Genomic DNA, 21,953 nt, shown 5'->3' on the forward strand with positions numbered 1-21,953 from the left:
TGGCAGGGAGGCAGGGCAAAGTGGCAGTGGGGCATGGAAGGGCGATGGCAGAGCAGCCTGCTTGGGGGTCCCTTGAGGGTCCCCTGACTTTCTGGGCCCAGGGACATTTGTCCCTGCTTGTCCTATAGACACTACGCGTATGTCTGATTGTAAACACACCTCTTAACAATGTGATTAAGTCCACTGCCAAGCTTCTTAAAGATAACCATTAAAATGTTGCTTCTCATCTAAAACCAATATCTGCCCTCCTGTAATTTAAGCTCATAAGATCTAATCCTGCCCTCTGGGGCAACAGAAAACAAGTTTTCTCCATGTTCTACATAAAAGCCCTTCAGCTATTTGAAGATTGCTATCATGACCCCCCTCAGTCTTCTCTCCTCCCATTTCCCACATTCTCAATGTCTTCATCCTTTCTTCATAGGGACTATAGAGCTTCCAGATGTGCTCCTTGTTGCTCCATCCAGTCGTTGTTTTCTCAGTTGTTGCTTTCCCAGTCACGAGCCAAACTGCATCACTGCCTTCACACCAGCATGTTTTTGTGTGCATTTATAGCATTATCTATAAACGCAAAAAGAGAAGCCACAAAAGACAAGAACATTAGCACTAATAACATGAGTCCTTCTGCAGCTGCATCGCTGTTTTCTATGAAGTCAGGAAAACTCTGTTTATCAATCTCACTATTTAATCATGGGGAAAGTACAGGCTGTCCATGTAATTTCACACAGAATGAGTGTGAACACCATGAGTGGCACAAGAGCTACCCAATCAGTACTGCACACAGCCAGTGGAAACTAAAGGATGTGGTTTCTCCAAATCCTTGTTCAGTCCTGCAGAAAAGATTGTACCTCTCCCCAAAATGGGTGAGTGCAGGTGAAGAGAGGCTTAACTAATGATGCATGTCTGTTATGTTCCCGAATGCCTCCTTTCCCTTCATTCTCTCTCTGGCATCCACGGGTACATAAGAAGATCTATTCTGTAGCAAAATAAGAAGAATTAGCTATAGACCCAGGGCAGGCTTATGACCAGTGCATTGGACTGAGGCACTCCCCTCCCCTTTGTCTCTTCTGAAGCGGCAGAAGCCATGAATGTCTGCTACATTGCCAGTACCTACTCTTCTTGCTCCGTGGAAGAAATTGCTGCTGCTGCCCCTGCTGGCCTCCGATGGTTCCAGCTTTACATTCACCGGAAGAGGACGCTCTCAGAGCAGCTGGTGCGACGGGTGGAAGCCTTGGGTTTCCAGGCCCTGGTGCTCACAGTCGACGTGCCATACACTGGGAAGAGGCGTGATGACCTCCGCAACAACTTCCAGTTGCCAACATACACATCAAAGAACTTTGAAGGTGCCTTTGAGGTTGGTAGTTTTTCCCCACAGAATCTGTTTTTTGTTTTTGTTTTTTTAAGCCTGTGAGAGAAGGAGTGGAAGCACTTCAATCCCAAACCATGAGTTGAGTTTCCAAAAGTACATACAGCAGGCAAGAAATGGTTCAGAGCTGCTTCTCTGATTTCACTTCCATCCTCCCCACTTTATAAGTTCACTCCTATCTCTGTGTGGTGTAGCATGTTCAGGAGACTGGAAAACGAAGACACACAAGCCCTATTCAGAAGTCTTATTCAGACATAACCTCCCAACACACTTATAGCTGCATTTGTCGGCATAAGGAAATGCCATAATCATGACGGTAGGCGCTTCTTACCAAGCTGCTGGTCACAGAAGCACTGCCTGCACCGATACAATCAGGGGTGTAGCTATAATTGAGCAGATGGGTTCAAAGAACCTGGGGGCCCCCAGTTCCTGAGGGCCCCCAGCACCACCCCTCCCTATTTTCTTCATATTCTCCCTCACTCCGAGGGGCCGCCGGGGAGATGGGTGAACACGGGCCCATTGTTTACAATATGTCCCTATGCAGACAAACGCCACTGTAATCACGAGCAGCAAGTTCCAGGGCGTAAGTGATGCACCAGAGAGGAACTTCTGGCCTGTTTTGAGCGCTGAAAGTGTGTTGGGAAACTCTGACTTAATAGGACTACACATTAGCCCAATTCAGACTTTATGCTGTACCTGATGTACATGTGTACAGATATAGGTACACTTGTTCATGTGTTTGTGTGAATGACTGTACCTGTGTTCATTTCAAAAGTGAACCTGGATACAGGCCCTTCAAAAGCATGGTGCAGATAGGAAGTGCATTTCTGTACCTGCGTTCAACATAACATGTGAATGATGGCAACTATGGACAGATCTGTTTTATATAGGTTTTTATATTTGATTGATTGATTGATAGATTGGTTGGTTGATTGATATACTGCCCCTCCAAAATGGCTCAGGGCGGTTTACAACAAATAAAAACAATTAAAATCAATTTGACAGTTAAAATCAAAACTAAATCAATTAAACAATTAAAATCATTTAAACATTAAAAACATTAACATTAAAATCATTTAACACCAGCATTAAAAATTTAAACCATAAATCTAATTAAAAGCCTGGGCTCTTATTTTCAAACTTTAAAATAGAAATATATTATTTAATATTTGTACTTTTATTTTTTAATTGTGCATTATTTTAATTATATTGTATACCGCTTTGGGATTATTTTAATGAAAAGTGGTATAGAAATTGGACAATAAACAAACAAATATCTCAGACTAAAGGATCAGAATCAAGCAGGCATGCTATTTTCTGCTTGACTTGTGAGCTTTGCCTTCCCATGTACATCAGGTTCCACCTCTGAGGCACAAGGCATAGCCATAAATGGCTACCTTCTATGCCTTCATCACTAGAATCTTACCACTAGGCTGGCCTGCCAATAGGCTCCACCCCTTGGTCTGCCAGACACCACCCTTTGGTTCTTATACTGCACCATCTGTTTGTTGGGATCTTAGGAGTGCTAGCAAGCTTTGGACCATCAGTGTAAAAAATTGGTGGATTGTGAAGGCTTCTATTTCAGTTGAATTTGAGAAGAGTTTGCAAACGTCCCCCGCCCCCCCCCCAAAAAAGGTATAACTGACACAGAAGCAATATTTCAAACTTTGCAAGTCCCTAACCTTCCTAATTGGAACATGCCATAGCAGAGGATTGGGTTGGGGAATTGTAGGCAGGATAAATATGTTCATCTACAAACCAGTGGCTCTGACATTTTAATCTCTTACCCCAGGGTTTCTCAAACCTGGGTCCCCAGATGCTGTTAAACTACAATTCCCATAATTCACAATGGCCTTGTGTCGGGGATGATGGGAGTTGTAGTCTAACAACATCTGGGGATCCAAGTTTGAGAACCCCATTTTACCCTAATCTAAGTTTTGTGCATTTTCTAAGGCAAACAAAATAATACAAATCTAGAATTTGGCTGTTATCTAGAGGTGTGCAGAACCGGTTCAAATTGAACCAGGTTCAGTTCGAACTGGCCCTGTTCGACTGGTTTGAACTCAAACTGAATAAATTTGGCAGGAAATGATTGAGATGTTTTCATTCTCAAGCAACTTTGCCCATATCTAAATAAGAGTTACTTTAGATTACAGTAGGGGTGTGCACTGAACTGTATTTGGTTATTCAGTTCAAATTCAAACCGAACTGCTGGTCTGCGAACCATTTCAGCCGAACTGGCCGATGATCCAGTTCAATTGAACTGAACGGCCCACTGGCCAGTTCAACCAAACTGGTTCATGGGCCAGCAGTTTGATTCAAATTTTGTTTGAATTCAAACTGAACCACCAAAAACAGTTCTCTGCACACCCCTTCTATAATCTAAAATAACAGCTATTTAGATATGGGCAAAGTTGCTTGAGACTGCAAACATATCAGTCATTTCCTGACCTTTCTTGTGTCAGGTATTTCATGCCTGCTGAGACCCAGTGGCCTTGTAGAGGAGGAAAACCTTCAGCTGAAAAATGAGACATTCTACTGTCATGGTCAGTAAAGCATGTGGGAAAGCTTGGTCTCTTTCCAGCTATTTATCTGGATTTTGACCTTCTGTTCTGACAATCTCATTCAGACTGCTTTCTTGGCTGAACAGCAATGATACTTGGCTAAAGTACTGTGCTACACAACCTTGAAAGCAGTAATGGGGTTTCTCTCTGCCCCTCTGCTTCAGGATGAGGATCATACCAATGATGAGAGGCTGCATGCCGGCTCTGTGGACTACTCTGTCAGTTGGAAGGACATTGGCTGGCTACGGAGCTTGACGCGTCTGCCGCTCATTCTCAAGGGAATTCTGACCAAGGAGGATGCAGAGCTGGCCATGAAACATGGAGTCCAAGGGATTGTTGTATCCAACCATGGAGGGAGGCAGCTGGATTCAGTACCCGCAAGTGTAAGTGGTAGAGCATCGCCTCCCGTGTGCAGAAACGCCCATGGCCACCGCTGAGGCTTATTTGCTTGTATCTGCATACACACAAACATACACATATACACACCACACATGAATTGATGAGTGCAGGGATAGAACTGAGAGGAAGAAGTAGTCAAGAGCAGGCTGAAGTGGGAACATTTGTGCAACGTTAAGGTAAGAAACAAGCTCGTTGTCAAAGTGGGCTTCAAGGTCGAGGAGTTGTCAAGAACTGTGCTGCCGTTTCCTACATTACAAGGCCCCTCCCCACTTCCACCCACTCTGTGTTTTGGGATTTCTGGTCACAGACTGCCTAGGGGAGGGTGTGCGTTGTTCTATCCCCATGTTGAACAGAGCACAGAGTTACTGGTTGCCATCTTTCAATCCAGGGCCAACCCAAGGAAAGACAGGAAACGTCTATACTGTGTGCATTGTTGAGCAACAACCCTATTTTAACAGCTAAACAGTCTTAGCAAGTATAAAGCTTCCTGAACCAAAAAGTCTCATCCAAAGTCCTCCATGACCTTTTACATGAACAAATCCTAAATAGCCTGGTTATTCAAGTGTCATTTTCCCCAGTGCCTGTCCAGGTTTTTATTTGTTTGTTTATTTAACATATTTATCCATGTCCATGTTTATCCAGGTTTAAATGACATATTTTATCATTTTAAAAGTGTATTTATTTATTTATTTATTTAGTTTATATCCCGCTCTCCCTCCGAGGAGCTCAGAGTGGTGTACATGATTATTGTTATCCTCACAACAACCCTGTGAGGTAGGTTAGGCTGAGAGATACATGACACGCCTAGAGTCACCCAGTGAGTTTCATGGTTGAATGGGGATTTGAATTGGGGTCTTCCCAGTCCTAGTCCAACACTCTAACCACTATGCTATGCTGGCTCTTTGCTTTTTATTTCCCCCACCCCTTGCCACCTTCTCCAGGATGAGTATTTCTCGGCATTACTGCATAAGCACTTATGTGATCCTTTACAAGGAAAAGCCAGAGGCTGGCTTGAGCAAGGTTGCTCTTCCCACATAACAAAAGCCCCATTATTTCAGAACTGTTTTCCATTCCCTCCCCCCCCCCTTTGTTGTTGGATGGCTAACCTCCCTACCAACTCAGAGTACTGAAGCAAAGATCTGCTTGCTTCCATGGCAAACAGGTGTGTTCCCAGCAGTAAGGCTGGCCTCCCCTACTGCCCCCACCCCGCATAGCCTTCCCTTCTCCACTCCATTTTGAACAGTTCCCACTGTGCCACTGCCGAATCGGGATGAATGTAAATAATGGTTGCATTAGGAGCCTCTGCAGGTGCTCCTCTGAAATGCTCATCTGCACAAGTCCCAAGTCCCCTTTCACAGCTCCTCCTGAGTGCATAACATCTCATTAGCACTCCACAGCTTCACTCAAAGTGCACAGAAATGGAGCCAGGGGTGTAACTATAATAGGGCAAGGGGAGACAGTTGTCTGGGGGCCCACTGCCTTGGGGGGGGGCAGAGGCAAGTCACATGACTGCAGAGGCGTAGCTAGGAAAAATAACACCTAGGGCAAGCACTGAAATTGCGCCCCCTGTCCAAACATCTGACACCCATATTTCAGATAACTTTACCATAACAGCTCAAAAATACAAGTCAAGCTCGTTAATCTTTTAATATTTCAAAAACTATTTAGCAGTGGACGTAGCCAGACCAAAAAATGCTGGAAAACTACAAATTTCAGTATGCTGGGGTTCATGAAATACCCAAAAACTATGCGGAGGTATACTTGGAAAACTAAACAGAAGTGTCTGTCTAATTATCTACTATGCATTGTAGCATCACTATTACATAAGTTTTAAAAATAAATTGAGAATTTGAGTTTTCCCAGATACTCTGAAAATAATTAAAGGATATGCAAGGTAAATTGTGTCACTGCTTGGAATATATTCTAGTATTTCAGAAAGACAGTTAAAATGAGAGAAAGAGAGCAAGAAACTCCCAGTGGGCCTTAATACTAAGGATTTCACACTGATTCAAAGACAAATTCACCATTAATAGCCATATTATTAAGACATCACATTTAACTCATTTATCACAAGAAGCAAAGTAAGAGCAAATCCTAGCTCCTAGATACAATCCTAGCTCATATGTATCAGCTCAGTATTCACAAGCCCTGATTCTCTGTACAAAGTGCCAAACTAAATATGAGTACAGTGACTTATATTATATTAAATTAATTTTTTTTATCTGTAGCCCTTTCAGGGGGCTTCCTAAAGGCCGGTCTGCAAAGGTTCCCCCCCTGCTGGCCTCTAGGGCCTCACAGGGACCATTTGAGCATGAGTGGTGGCCATTTTTTAATTTTTTTTTTTAAATGGCCATTGAAAACAAAATGGCCACCGTGCATGCTCAAATGGCCTCTGCATGTCCTGGCATGGCCTGGGCAGGCCATTTGAGCATGCGCAGTGGCTGTTCTGTTTTCAGCAGCCATTTTAGAACATGGCGCCCCCTTCAAGTGGCGCCCAGGGCACGTGCCCTGCCTGCCCTACCCTAGATACGCCCCTGCATGACTGACTCCCCCGTCGTGCACCCGCCGGGGCTTCCTTCAGTTGTATTCATCCTCCGAAATTGATGTGAGTGTTAAGACCTGGAGCTACCAGAACAGCATGGCTTTCTCTAGTACCATTAAATGACTTGCATCATCCACAGTTTACAAAACCTTTTAAAAAACAATTTAGGATTATGTTCTATTGTGACACATAGGTGTATATATATATATATATATATATATATATATATATATATATATATATATATACATACATACACACACACGTATACATATACATACTCTGCTTTTTGTTACCACTATTCAGCCTCATTTAAGGTTTCTTTACTTCATGAGCTGAGCTTTGGTGGGGGGGGGGATTTAAAAATTTTGTCTCTGGGCCCACTCCAACCTTGCTACGCCCCTGAATGGAGCTAAGTGCATTCAAATGAATTGTGGCAACTGTCAGTATCATCTGGGGTGGAGAGAGATGTGCCATTATAAGTGCGACAAAGGCAGGTTCACTGCTCTGAAAACAGATATACATTTTGGTGTTCTGAGCCTAGCAATGTGGGAGGGAAAGGCCATTTCTGCTTCAAATTTCCAGCATGTCATGGGTGGATACTTCTTGGGTAGAACCAGGCCTGCACAACATAAGGCCCAGGGGCCAGATCCAGCCTGCCGGGAATTTTTTTTGCTGGCTCCAGGGGTGGCCCAAAGTATTGTGGTGTCTGAGGTGAGGTGCAAAATGCCACCTTGCTTGCCCCATGGACCTGGTGGGGATCAGCCCCCTTTCAAAATTGTCCTTTGCAAGCGTTGAAAGTGCTTGGGAGACAGGGAAGAGGAATGGTTGCTAACAGCCTCCTCTTCCCTCCTCATTTTGTGGGAAACTCATAATTGTTTTCATCAATATTTTAAATGTGTAACTAATAATTGCTCTCATTAATATTTTTAATAATTAATTTTAATGTAATCATTAATGTACTGAAAATTTACCTCAGCTGCTGCATGCCAAGTCATAGTTGGTCCTGGCCCACCAGGGTATTTGACTTGTGCACCCCTGGCTGTAGACTGTGGTATCACCAGCCCTTACCCACCTCCCCAATCCCTGGAGCAGTTTTAAAAAATGTGTTTGGTGGGAGGGTTGCAAGGTAAAGGTGTATTACATTTCAATAAATTAGTTGTTTTCACAAAGTCCATGTGTATGCAGTTCCTCCTTCTCACAGAGAAATTCTGAAGGACTGTCAGATTATCAGCTGTCTATACTAATGGTAGAGATGGTTCTGTGGACCATCAGAGGGGTCTTGTGGACCAGTGAGAGTGGGAGGAGTGGGGAGGATCTGAAGGGAACCTATTTCCAGTATGAGAGTTTTGAGTCTGTTCTCACTGAGGAGATGTAGGTGGGTTTCTTGAGAGAGGTTGGAAAAGGGGGGAAAGCACCTCTCTGGATGGATCTGTTTGATCACCGGTGAAGATGAAAATTTGGGTTGCTAGACCTTTGGAGCAAGATTGTGAGGTGGTGCCTGGGAAATCAGAGGGCAGAGCCTGGTGGAATGTAATGGCACCTGACAGGTTGGGTGACAGCACCTGATTCTGCCTGGTTCCTCAGGGTCGGGCCTGATGATAGATGTGTGGGAAACAAAGCTAATAATAAAAACTCTTGTCAAAGGGAAAGTTGGCCAGAGGGAGGAGTGTTAGGAAACAAAGACTACAGTCCTAATTCTTATCAAGTGCAATGACATTGACTTCTGAGGAAGCCTGCTTAGGATTGTTCTGCCCGACTGCAATAGAATGCAATTAACCTGGGAGTGAGTTCCACTGAACACAAGTAGAACTTACTTCCAAATAAACTGACATAGGATTGGGCTGTAGGAATCCAAGCCACCAAAACATGCGTTATCCTCATGTGTTAGAGGATTGCGGGGTGGTGGGGAGAGTGGATCTGGTAAGGGCAAGAGTCCCCGGTTGGACTTTGTGGCTCACCCAGCCCTGGTCTTAGTCAGAAAAGATTCTTATTATGACTCCCAACTTGCATGAAGGATGTACAAGGGAATTTGACCTTGCTCCCTGTGAGGACTCTGTAGCCTACATAACTGATATATTCCAGCCTTCAGGCTCAGTTGACCTATTTTGCATTGTGTGCCCTGTACAATACTGAACACGTTGTCAACAATGATAAATGATCAAAGTCATTAAAAAGGAATGGAACATTACTGGGAGAAGTTCCACTGTGACCGAAGGGACCACCAACAGTTGGAACTCAGACTAAAATCCCTCCTGTCATGGCAAAACTCTGACACACATGCTTGTTGGACCAGATGGTGTAAAAGAGAAACTATTTCTCAGAGGCAGCTTCTCTTTTGTTTGGTTGAGATCTAAAAGTAAAAAGGAAACCCCCATTTAACTTTTAAATCTCAGCCAGGTATAATCCATGTAATTGCACATCAAGTGTCATTTGGTAGTTTTTTCCAAATTGCAGCTGATGAGGTCCATTGGGAATGACTGAAACCGTATTGTAGGACAATAATCTTTTTCTGCTGTACCATTAATATAGAAGAACTAGTATTTTTAAAGCCCGTTAAAATAACGGGCGCTAGTAGCCTTCCTTCCTTCCTTCCTTCCTTCCTTCCTTCCCTTTCCTTTCCTTCCTCCTCCCTCTCGCCCTCCTTTCCTTTTTCTTTCTTCCTCTATCTCCCTCTTCCCTGCCTTCCTTCTCTCTCCCTCTCCCTCCTTCTCCTTTTTTCCTTCCCCCTCTTCTCCCTCCCTTCTTTCTTTTTTCTTTCTCTTTCCCTCTTTTCTTCCTTCCTTCTCTCTCTCTCTCTCTCTCCCTCTCTCTCCATTCCTTCCTTCCTTCTCCCTCCCTCTCGCCCTGCTTTCCTTCCTTCTTTTTTCTTTCTTTCTCTCCCTCTTTCCTTCCTTCTCTCTCCCTCTCCCTCTCCCTCCTTTCCTTCCTTCCCCCTCTTCTCCCTCCCTTCTTTCATTTTTTTCTTTCTCTTTCTCTCTCTCCCCTCTGTGTTCTTCTCCCTTCTTTCTCTCTCTCTTCCCCTACCTTCTTTTTTCTCTTTCTCCTTCCGTCTCTTCCCCCCCTCTCTCCCCCCCACCCCCCCTCTCTCTCTCTCTCTTCTGGAGTCTCTTCTCCCCTATATCCTCCTGATTTCACTTCCCCTCCCCTCCTCCTTCAGCTGTCCCCTGGCATTCCACTGCGCCCCCAACAGTGGAAACAGGGAGCCCACTTCAGCACCCAGGGCAACAGCTCCAGCATGCACAGCCTTCTCCAACTGAGTACTGGTGCTTCTGCTCTCTCTGTAGGGGAGCCTCCACCTCCGGCCCCAGACAGCCCTCTTCAGCTCTGCTTTCTGGCCAGTGCTAGCCAGCGAGCTGCTGTCAAGGCGCCCTTTTGTGAGGCCTTGTTGCCTCCAGAGAACAGCAGCGAGAGGCAAGCAGCTGCTTGAGAGGCAAGCGGCTGCACACACCACTCACCCCTCCGATCATGCCAGACCACATGGAGACAGAGACGGTCTCCCTCGCCGTCCCAGGGCCGCACAACTCATCAGCCCCAGCCCTGACTGCAGCAGCAACAGCAGCCGGTGTACGGTTGCCGGGGCCGTTGATTGGCACCGCAGCAGCATGCTCCTGCCCTGCCAGCTTTCCCCCGGCGATCGAGGTGCCGAGCAGCTGTGCGGTGGGCAAACTTCGGGAAGCAGAGCTCGGAGTGCCCGGACCTCCCTGATCCCCCCCCTCCGGAACCTCGGGCACCCGTGGCTGGCGGGTTGCAGGGGGGAAGCAGGGATTCGGCTACCCTCCCCCCTCCGATCGTGCTGGACCACATGGAGACGGAGACGATCTCTCTTGCCGTCCCAGGGCCGCACAACCCAGGTGACCTCTTGGCCGGCGGTATCGCCGGTGAGGGCACCCCCGGCCCATCAGCCCCATCCCTGACCACAGCAGCAGTAGCAGCCCAGCGGCAACGGCCGCTTCTTCTCGGCCCGCCGCTTCTCTTCCACCCGCCTGGCGGTGGCGGGGGTGGCAGCAGCAGCGGCTTCTCCTCGTTTCGCGTGATGAGGCAACATGAATCCCCCCCCCGCGGTCAGGCCGGTCCGGCAGCCACCGCCATCTTTGGCTGCCCCGTCTTTCCCAGCTCCCAACATGGCCGCCCGTGTCCCTGCAGGCCGGTCCCGCTGCTGCCACATTTTTTTGCCGTCCCCCCCGGTCTGGCTGGTCCCTTTTCTGCCATATCCCCCCCCCCGCGGTCAGGCCAGTCCCACCGCTGCCACTGTCTTTCCCTGCCCCACATCTATTGCTGCCCCATCTTTCCCTGCTCCCAACATGGCCGCCCGTGTCCCTGCAGCCGTATCTTTCTCGGACGTTCTGGTCATGCACTCCGCGCATGTCCAGAACGGCCAAGAAAGACACGGGCAGGGACACGGGTTCACGCTTTAGCTCTTTATTATAGAGGATGTGCAAGACAGTTGTTGCAGAACAAATGAATGCCGCCTTTCTTAAAGCAGTGGCATGTTTGTGTGTTGTGGAGGGTCTGGACAGTGGTCCATGGTGATGAGAACAGGGATGTAAACAAGTGTGCACCTGTGAAATGTTAGGAGGTATGCCTGTGTCCTCTCCCCACATTGACGAGTTTTTCATTTGTTTCATTGCAGATTGATGCTCTGCCCGAAATTACAGCCACAGTGCAAGACAAAGTTGAAGTTTATTTGGATGGTGGGATACGGACAGGAAATGATGTGTTGAAAGCACTGGCACTTGGGGCAAAATGTGTCTTCATTGGGAGGCCTGCCTTATGGGGCCTGGCCTATAAGGTGAATAAATATCAGATCTGGATATCTGACTAATCATACTGATAAAACACATCATCATCATCTTTATTTGTTAGCCACCCCATAACAAATTGTTTTCTGTGCAGCTCACAATACAGCACCTGAAATAAAAACACATAACGCATTAAATTATAACAGACCAAAAAAGAAAATACAAAATACAAAGCCATTTAAAAACTTTTAAAATCAGTTGAAAATCAAATTTGAAAATCAAAATGTAAAAGGTCTGCGTAAACAAAAAGCTCTTTACCTGGCATCTAAAAGAACAAAGTGATGAAGCCGGACGAACCTCACTGGGGAGGGTATTCCATAAATGGAGTGCAACCACTGAAAAGACCCTCTCCCTAGTAATAACCCCCCTTGTCTTGTTTGGCAGGGGCACTCGTAGGTGGGCCTCCAAAGATGATCTTAAGGTCCAGGTTGGCATAGATGGGGCAAGGCACTCTCTTAGGTCCCAAGTCATTTAGGGCTTTAAAGGTTAAAACCAGCACTTTGAATTCGGCCTGGAAATGGACTGGGAGTCCGTGCAGCTGATGAAGCACTGGCATGATATGATCAAAACAACCAGTCCCAATTAATAATCTTGCAGCCTGCTTTTGTAACAGCTGAAGTTTCTGGACTGTTTTCAAAGGCAGCCCCAAGTACAATGCATTGCAGTAATCTAAGTGAGAGATTACCAGAGCATGAGTATCTGTGGCCAAGCTATCTCTATCCAGATAAGGTTGCAGCTGGCGTATCAGCAGAAGCTGATAAAGGGCGCTCCGAGTCACTGCGGCCACTTGAGCCTCAAGTGACAGGTAAACACAGAGGCCTTTTTTTTTTTTTACACTGTAGAGGCCATTTTACCCTGAGAGCCCAACACCAGGTACAAACACTCTGAACCAGCACTCATTTGGACTTTTCTTAAACCTCCACACACACACAGAGGCCAGAACCGGGTCTGCCCGCTCCAGGGAGTGGGAGTGGGAAGCCCCCATCACCACCCTGACCACCCCTGTGACTGCTGTTGTAAATTTTACCATTTACAAAAATTGTATGCTGCTTCAAAAGCGGACAAAGCCTTTTTGATCAGAAAGAGCAGTGCGACACAAGAAAAGAATGTACACCAGGGGGAAAATCCCTCCCAGAACTACTGCCCTTCAACCTGCACTGGCTATATTATTTACAGTCTTGTTATTTCTTGGAGTAGGGTGAAGAAGGGCTTCAAGAAGTATTGAAGATTTTGAAAGACGAATTTTGTTTGTCAATGGCTCTAGCTGGTAAGCAATTTTTCCTTTATTTTCAGGATTGTATATCTTATTGAGAGCTGCTGATACCTGTTGTTGTTTTAATTTCTGTTTAATTTAGATCTCTGTTTTAATTTATGTCAACTGCCTCAAGTCTAAAGAAGTCAGGCGGTCAATAGGTTTGCTAAATAAATAAGTTAAAAATAAATAAAATACCCTTTATGACTGCTTACCTGACCCTAATGTGCCAAAAGAGAAAAAATAAAGGAAAAATATGGAATAATGAGGTCAAGGTGGGGGCTAAGACTCGTAAGACGATTGTACAAATAGTATTAAAATCAGCCACTAGTATTCACAGGTTGAACATACTACTAAAGGAGACAAGACATACTGTATAAAATAAACAGGCGAAGGGCTCTCCTTGGGCACAATGAAGGCAGAGATACTGCTTCGTAAGCCCCATGGAAATGAGTCAGAGTTGTGCAAGAGCCTCACCATGCTCTTGTGCAGTTTCCATTCTGCTTGCATAGGAGAACTTCCCAATGGAATGTACCCTTTGCTTTTGTCATTATTTATACTTAAAGCCTTATGGTTTTAGATCATGAAATAGGAAGTTGGCAATCATTGCCATTGTCACACTCAGTCCTTTCCCAGTTTCCTTCCCCGAATCCCAACCCTACCCACTTACTTCATACTGGCTGGCATCCTAACTGGCAAAGCAGGTGTATCAGGAGGGACTGCAAGGAGAATGCACTTGCAGAACGCCTCCAGTCCCCCTGTGTTCATGCTGTTACACCAAAACCTTGAGAGTTCAGAGCACTCCTCATGCTCTGGAAGGATTCTATAGGATTGGAAATGTGTTGCTGAGGTTTCAGATCTTACAAAGTCCTTCCAGAGTGTGCGGAGAGCAGAGCTTTGATGTCTAAGGGCTCTGGCACAACAGCGTGCATACAGGGCAACTGAGGCTCCCGAGAGTCCCTCCTTTCGCACATCCTTTGTTAGTCAGGATATCAACCACTGTCCCCCATGCTGCTAAAGCTAGTTGTGCCCAAGTCCCACTGAAAGCAATGGAGCAAAATTGCGACTGAGGCTGAAATCTGATGCACACACTTCCCTGGGAGTAAGCTTTATTGAACACCCTGGGACTGGTTTCTGGATCAACATGCATAGGATTGCACTATAAGTCCTATTGCTTTCAATGGGACTTAGTCATCAGGAGTAACTGTAGCCAGAGGTCTCATTTCATTGCTGAGGCTGAATGAAAACAATGCAACCCTGCTGAGTTTCAACAAATACAGAATATACATACTTGACAATATGCCTAAGTCATAATTCATTGTTTGATTGAAGTAGAAACTAAGATTCCTAGGACGCTGTGCTAATGTTGAATTATTTATTTCTTTATTTTAGAGGAGAGCTGGTCTTGTGGTAGCAAGCATGACTTGTCCCCACAGCTAAGCAGGGTCTGCCCTGGTTGCATATGAATGGGAGACTAGAAGTGTGAGCACTGCAAGATATTCCCCTCAGGGGATGAAGCCGCTCTGGGAAGAGCAGAAGGTTTCAAGTTCCCTCCCTGGCTTCTCCAAGATAGGGCTGAGAGAGATTCCTGCCTGCAACCTTGGAGAAGCCGCTGCCAGTCTGTGAAGACAATACTGAGCTAGATAGACCAATGGTCTGACTCAGTATATGGCAGTTTCCTATGTTCCTATGACTTTGCAGGAGCAGAATTAGGACTGAAGTCTGTAACCAACCCCATGAACACTTCCCACAACTCTCATCTTCTGGTTCCAATGCAGATTCCACCCTCAGTTCAGTGGGTGGCCTTGGCAGAAGGACCTTTTTTTGATGGGCCTCCATTGCCCTCTGTGTTAAAAAGGAAGCAGCTGCTCCAGTTTTATAGCCAGCATTCAGTCGACTCCTGACATTTTGCCACAGCTAGTAACTTCTACATAGAAATCTTTAAGCTCACCGATCTCACAGCCCATAGGATGAATTTACTTCCATTTTCCTGCTTTCCTTTCCAAAAGTAAATTCAAAGCAGCCCAAGGCAAATGAAAAAACAATAAAAGACAATAGTGACATCAATAAAATTCAATCAAAAATGAATACAAAAATGGCCAGTGGAATAAGGTAGTTTGCTTCACACACCACACCCTGCCAACCCAGCACAGCAGCAAATCAAATGCACTGATCAGTCTCCACAAAAGCCCTGCCAAAAAGCCAGGCTGTAATGAGTCAGTGGTGGTACAGAAACAAGGAAGGGGCCAGGCGGACTTCCCTGGGAAAGGTGAACCATAATGATGGCACCACAACTGATCACTGAATTAGATGATCACCTCTCCCCCCCCCTTTTTGTACTCAGGAAAATGTTTAAATTAAACGTTAAGTGGCTCCATTGCATGAGGGTGCCTGATGTGCTGACCACTGAGTGGTTCTGCCTCGTTTTTAACAGCTTGTGTATTTGTATTCAGGTTGTAGAAATGTCTCAGAAATTGGCCGCCATCTTGTTCAGTACTCCAAGCTGTAAAGGACACTCCAGCAGTGTTTATCCAAACAATCACAGCAGTGATGGAAAAGAGTCAACAACCCGCATGTCAGAACACACATAACATCTTCTGGTTAGCCAATAGGCAGTTCACCGCTTCTTTGACTCTGCACCTGACAGTTGCTAAGATGGAACCCTCCTTTGCATCTCAAGACTACCTCCCTCACTCATTGAGACCAGCTATGAAACTCTCAGTGCTGCCACTTCAGCTCAACACTGCCTCACCCTGCAGTCTCCCCAAGTATTGCCACAGAGAGTAGATAATAGCCTGATTTTTGCAATTTGATTTCGTAGTAGAACCGTTACAAAAATGGTTGGACATCATACAGACCCTAGAAACCAAACCAGCAATTCTTACCTGAATCCTAACTCAAATTTGATTCTAGATAGGGAAGAGGAGGAGCATAGATTAATGTTCTCATTTATTTCCCAAATATATTTTTTTGTTTGGTAATATTCTTGTGTGTGGCTCCTATTTAAGTCAATGGGGCTTACACAAGAGAACATTCTGTTGGGCTGTGCTCACAGACATTACCTGCTGGATTTCTCATTTGCCACCAATGGGCACAAGAGATGCTAAAGTTAGGATGTACATGCAGAATAGAAATATCTGTTTAGTATTAATGCCTTTAATATTTCTGTGTGCAAGGTTCTCTGAATTAAAGTAAAATCTTATTTTCAATTCATTTCCATTGTTTTGGTCTAAATTTCATTATGGATCTGCCTTTGTGAACCACCTAGAGCCTTTGGAGCCAGGCGGTCTATTCATTAAACAAATTAATTAATAAATATGATGATGATGATGATGATGATGATGATGATGACCACCAGATGGTGGGCATGATAAGGCTCGGGGAAGAAGCAGAAAGCTCCCTCATTGAGTTTTAAAAGTTGGTTAACTGACAAGCACTGCCACAGAGAATAACCAGACACAAAACCAAAAACAATAAAAACCTGGCCCAATTCAATACCCACAGGGTATTGTAAAAACAGGGTTTTTTCATACAATGCATAAGTAACCTATGGAATTCTCTGCCACAAAATGACAGCCACCAGCCTGGATGGCTTTAAGAAGGGCTTAGATAAATCCAAGGAGGACGTCTATCAATGGCTACTAGTCTAGATGTTACATGAAAGATATTATTTGATATGCTACTTTTACAATCTGTAGTTGAAGTAGGCAGAAGGTCAAAATCCATCCTGTGGAGCTTGTCCTGTTTAGACTTCATAACCCCTCTGAGAAACAGAGTGTCTCATCTGAGCCGTCCCATGTCCTTCATGGGGCCTTCCTGTGTGTACCACTGATAACAGATGTTGCTAGCAGATTCCTAGATAAGACCTTAGAAATAACACTACATATCAGCCAGTATGAAAGATGTCAAGGATGTTCAGCCAAGCAGATCTGATCGGCACCTTTTAAAAGTGGTGATTCTTTTTATTTAGTAGGGGGAGAGCAACTGGCTCTATCCACCCCCAGCACAGTACCCTTGCAGTGACTGTTGCTGGTGTCTGTCTTATGTTTCTCTTTAGAATGTGAGGCCTTTGGGGACAAGAAGCCATATTTATTTATTTATTATCTCACTATGTAAACCACTTCGGAAACTTTTGTTGGAAAGAGGTATATAAATATTTGTTGTTGTTATATATCACAAGGATAATGCACCTATGGAGTTGGTTCTGCAGTCATTCATACCCATTCAAGCCCTCCATAACACACAAACACGCCACTCCTTTAACAAAGGCGGCATTCATTTGCTCTGCAACACCGGTCTTGCACATTCTTATCTATTAATGGTATAGCAGAAAAAGATTATTGTCCTACAATACGGTTTCAGTCATTCCAAATGGCAGAGGCGTATCTAGGGAAAACAGCGCCTAGGGCGAGCACTGAAATTGTACCCCACCCCCCCAAATATCTGACACCCATCTTTCAGATAACTTCACCACAATATCAGCTCAAAAATAAAAGTCAAGCTTGTTAATCTTTTAATTAACAAATTATGGCACTACCTGAAAATTATAACCGCACCTTACTTGCTTTCACTGATGCAGATTGCTGAGGCAGCACAGATACAGCCTTCTTCAGAAGAAAGCAAGAATCACACCAATCAGCTATTCAGAGAGGTACTGGAGACTGGATGTAGTCCTTACATTCCCTGATCAGCATGTTCATTGCATTCCAAATCCAGCAGCGTGTATTAGCAACCCCCTGCCCCCGCCCCAGCTGCTATCTGCCAGCAAGCAGCAACATTCACATTTTTTATATCCCACTCTTCCTCCAAGGAGCTGAGAGCAGTGTACATAAGTTTCTCCTCACAGCAACCCTGTGGAGGGTTGCAAAGCAACCCTGCACAAAAAGCCTTTTGCAGTCAAGCGGGGAAAGGGGCGGCAGGGAGGTATCCTGCCGCCCCGATTCCTATAGTAAATATGGCGCCAGAGTTGGAAAGCAGCGGGAGGAGTAAGTAAACCCTCCCCCGCCCTTAATGGAACCCCCCACCCCAGTGCTGGACCGCAGCTCCGCGGTTCTGTGCACACCCCAGCCCTGGTGTCAGGTGAGGTGTGTGCAGTTACATGGATTTCACGTTTCATGATGCCAGCCTGCTTGATGCATGCTTGCTCATCTCATCTATTATGGGTTGCAGCTGCACAGGGTCTCTGGGGGCCAGCCATCAACCATCCACTCATCTCCCCTGCCCTGCGCCAGGTGGCCGAAGCCCGCCTTCGCCATGTTGCTGATAAATCACTTCATGTTCCTGTTTCCAAGTTCCCCCCATTCTTCCTTATCTCAAGTAGGCAAGTGCCACCACACTCCCTGCTTGGTCCATCTGGCCGCCTCCCCCCACAGGCTGACAATCTCCCCCCCCATGTATAAAAACATAGGAACATAGGAAGCTGCCATATACTGAATCAGACCATTGGTCTATCTAGCTCTATATTGTCTTCACAGACTGGCAGTGAGTTCTCCAAGGCTGCAGACAGAAATGTCTTTCAGCCCTATCTTGGAGATGCTGCCAGGGAGGGAACTTGAAACCTTCTGCTCTTCCAAGAGCGGCTCCATCCCCTGAGGGGAATATCTTACAGGGCTCACACTCCTAGTCTCCTATTCATATGCAACCAGGGTGGACTCTGCTTAGCTAATGTTGTGAACTACACCTGGTTTTGCACTCTGTTCAGAAGGAAAGAGGGAAAGTCATTTAATACATAAACTGAATTGGTTCTTGGAGATGGTGCCCATGTCGGATGTGGGCACGCAAACAGAGACAGAAGGAATACACACTCAGAAAGTTCATTGGGCTTTATTATAGAAAGTGGCTCATCAAGAGAAAATTCAAACAGATCATCCAAATTCAACATGTTTCGGATTCCAAGTGTTGTGCAATGTGCCTGACTATCCAATGTGTTGGCATGCCTGTGCAGTCAGTAATTACAGCTGTCTAACAAATCCTAATTAAAAACATTTTAGAGAGAAACAGAGAGAAGAAATAAGGAAGGGCTTAGGAAAGGGGATGGCAGTGATTAGTGAAGAGGAGGGAGCTGGCTGAGTTGTTGAATAGGCCTCTCACCAGTCCCGGAGAAGGCTTCAAAGGACTTCTTCGTTGTTAGGCTTGGGAACGATGCAGGCTTCAAGCAGTCAAGCAGGCTGGTGGTAGATACTCAGAGCAAGGCAGAGAGAGAGAGAGAGAGAGAGAACACGCACCATGGCTGGGTAGTCTTGACTTCTCACTACACAGCAGAAGTCACAGACAGTCCCTTGTCCATGTCCAATTCCGGATTTAGCCCCGCGGCTTGAGCAGCTAACCCTGGGTATCGCTTGCTGCTTTGCCATGTCTCAGAGACCCCTTTTGATAGCACCTGGATCCTATAGATCTGCACTAGGAGTTCTTTCAAGATAGCAATTTACATCATGGATCTCAAAAGTGACAGTCACTCTTATTATAAGACTTCCCTCTCATGACAAAACTGTTTCTTGGTTAGACTTCAGTTCAGAGTGGCATCCTCTGCATACAGGCTTTTTGTGGTCAGGAAACAATTTGTTCCTCTGTTTGTTCTCCAAACATCTGCATTTCTTAAGTTGTTGGTCTGTCTTTGCCTAAGAGGCAGGCTCCTAGCGCCTCTTGCTCCAAAGACTGTTAAAAAGTAGGGTTGTGCATTTTGTTTTGTTTTTGGCCCAAATCTGAAACACCCCCATTGCAAAATCCGAATCTGAAACTTTTGTATTTTAAAAAATGGCCCCAGGGCAAAAATAATGAGTCGGGTGGTAGTGCCCTTTGGGTGGAAGCTACCACCCAAATTTCAGATGAATTGGGCAAAGGGCTGATTTTTGGTGAATTTTTGAAGTTTAAGATTATTCCCATAGGGAATAATGGAGGTTTCAGCAAAAGTATAGCTTCACGTCAGGGGGAAAGGGGTGGCCCAGAGCAGAGTAGGGTGGGTGGTAGTGCCCAGTGGGGGCAAGGAAGCTGCCTGAATTATTTCAAAGGAATTGGGCAGAAGGCTGATTTTTAAAGATTTAATGGAGTTTACGCGTCTTTAAGGTTCTTCCCCATAGGGAATGATGGAGGTTTCAGCAGCCCCATAACTGCACTTGGGGGTCACCAGGGTGTCCGAGAGTGAGTGGTGGTGTAAAGCACATAGGGTGCCAACCTCCCCATGGGTTGCTAACCTATGGGGTACTGGGTTCTGTTGTTTCTGAGATGTTTTGAGTGTAGATTCTCTGGTAGCATATGAGAGTGGATTCTTGGTTGAAAATCTCATATGCTACTAGAGAATCTACACTCAACACCTCAGAAAGAACAAAACCCAGTACCCCGATGGGTTTGGAACCCAGGGGGTGGTTGGCACCCTCTGTGCACTACACCACCACTCGCTGTGGGCCACCCTAGCCCCCAAGTGCAGTTATGGGGCTGCTGAAACCATCATTATTCCCTATGGGGAAAAAGCTTAAAGACACTCAGACTTCAACAAATCAGAAAAAATCAGCACTTTGCCCAGTGCCTTTGAAATCTGGGTGGTGGCAGGCACCCATAGGGGCACCACCACCTGACCCACTCTTCCACCCCCAAGCCCCTTATCTGCCCCGAATCTGCCTCAAAGAACATAACAGCACACATCAACAAGAGCAGAGCTTTCCTGAAACCAGGTTTCCAAAGCAATATCACACAGATGCAGCATACTAGGCCCTAGGGCCAACAACAGCACCCTGCCCTCCCTCCCACAAGCATTTTTTGTCCACAAGGAACAGAGACACAGCTAAATCTGTGGTACCTGGCCATAAAAGTGGATTGAGTAAGGAAGGGTGCAAACAAAAGCAACATTCTGCCAGTGGAACAGCCAGGTTTGCCCCCCACATCTACCCAAGTGAAGAGTGATGATCCTGACAACAATTGCACACAACTTTTGGTGCATTCTTTGACTTTTCTGCAACAGATTGGAGCCTGTAGCACCACACAACCTATTTGATCTAGCTGGAATAAAAATGATGATGATGCTAGAAGTCACAATATGACCCAATCTTCATTGCAAAGAAGAAGTCCACAGAGAAAGAAAGAACCACCAAGATGCCCAGCCATGAGGTCCCAAAATACAGCACAACCAGCAAACCATCCTAGGTAGGCATTTGAATTGCGATATATGTATATGTGTCTAGGTGGCCAGATTTGGCTTTTAAAAAGCCAAATTCTGGCCTACAGCCCATTTGACCCACGAGTATATCCCTTAGGTTCCGGCAACCCTGTGTGTGTGTGTGTGTGTGTGTGTGTGTGTGTGTGTGTGTGTGTGTGTGTACGTGTACACACACACACAGAGTAACTAAATAGGGAGCAGTACGGGAACAGAGAGACACAATAGCAGACACAATATAACTATGGATTGAACAGAATAGATACAATTAATTAGTGGGGAAAGACAGAAATGTTTGTTTTTAAAAAAAAATCACAAGGCTACCCTTAACCACCTAAAATCACAAGGCTACCCTTAACGACCTACTAGTATGGGGAAGAGGATCCCTCTCACACAGAACCCCTGTTTAAACTTCTTCTAAACTAAACAACAATACACAACTTTTTAAATTCAATTGCAACCCCAAACCTCCCTCCAAACCTCCCCATTCACTCAGTCTTGGGCACTGATGGCTGGCACAGACAGACACAGCAGGCATAATCAGGCAGCAAAGGGGTTAAAAAAAATTCTTTCTTGAACATAAAAGCAATGCAACAGATAAATCCATTTTCCCAGGCTGGCATAGCCAGTCATAGCAGGCTAGGCTCAGCCTGGCAACAAGGCATCGTGGCATCATGGAATCTTTAGTTGAGACATGCAATGCAAACTTCTTCAAACATTAGCAAAGCAAGCAGCACAATGTCAATTGCATTACAACACAACACATTCTTAACTAAATCATTCATGCCAAAGGAAACTGGCCTCAGGGAAGATGTGTGAGCTTTTTGTATATCTTATCTTATGCTGATCCTTTTAACAAACACTCAGTTCCTGGAGTGGAGAGAC

At 45.5% G+C, this 21,953-nt stretch overlaps 1 protein-coding gene across 1 annotated transcript in view; it reads left to right on the forward strand.

Annotated features, from left to right (window-relative positions):
• The window catches only part of HAO2 (hydroxyacid oxidase 2), a 28,280-nt gene extending 12,145 nt beyond the window's left edge, over positions 1-16,135 (forward strand). Inside the window, exons 4-8 of the mRNA XM_053289577.1 lie at positions 1,071-1,351; positions 4,092-4,310; positions 11,502-11,660; positions 12,868-12,937; positions 15,376-16,135. Of these exons, the coding sequence (XP_053145552.1) occupies positions 1,071-1,351; positions 4,092-4,310; positions 11,502-11,660; positions 12,868-12,937; positions 15,376-15,431 (785 nt within the window). The 3' untranslated portion in view covers positions 15,432-16,135. The remainder of the gene's footprint in view (positions 1-1,070; positions 1,352-4,091; positions 4,311-11,501; positions 11,661-12,867; positions 12,938-15,375) is intronic.
• Positions 16,136-21,953: the final 5,818 nt, after the last annotated feature.

This window comes from Hemicordylus capensis, chromosome 2 (genome assembly GCF_027244095.1).
Source record: "Hemicordylus capensis ecotype Gifberg chromosome 2, rHemCap1.1.pri, whole genome shotgun sequence".
Classification (NCBI taxonomy): domain Eukaryota; kingdom Metazoa; phylum Chordata; class Lepidosauria; order Squamata; family Cordylidae; genus Hemicordylus; species Hemicordylus capensis.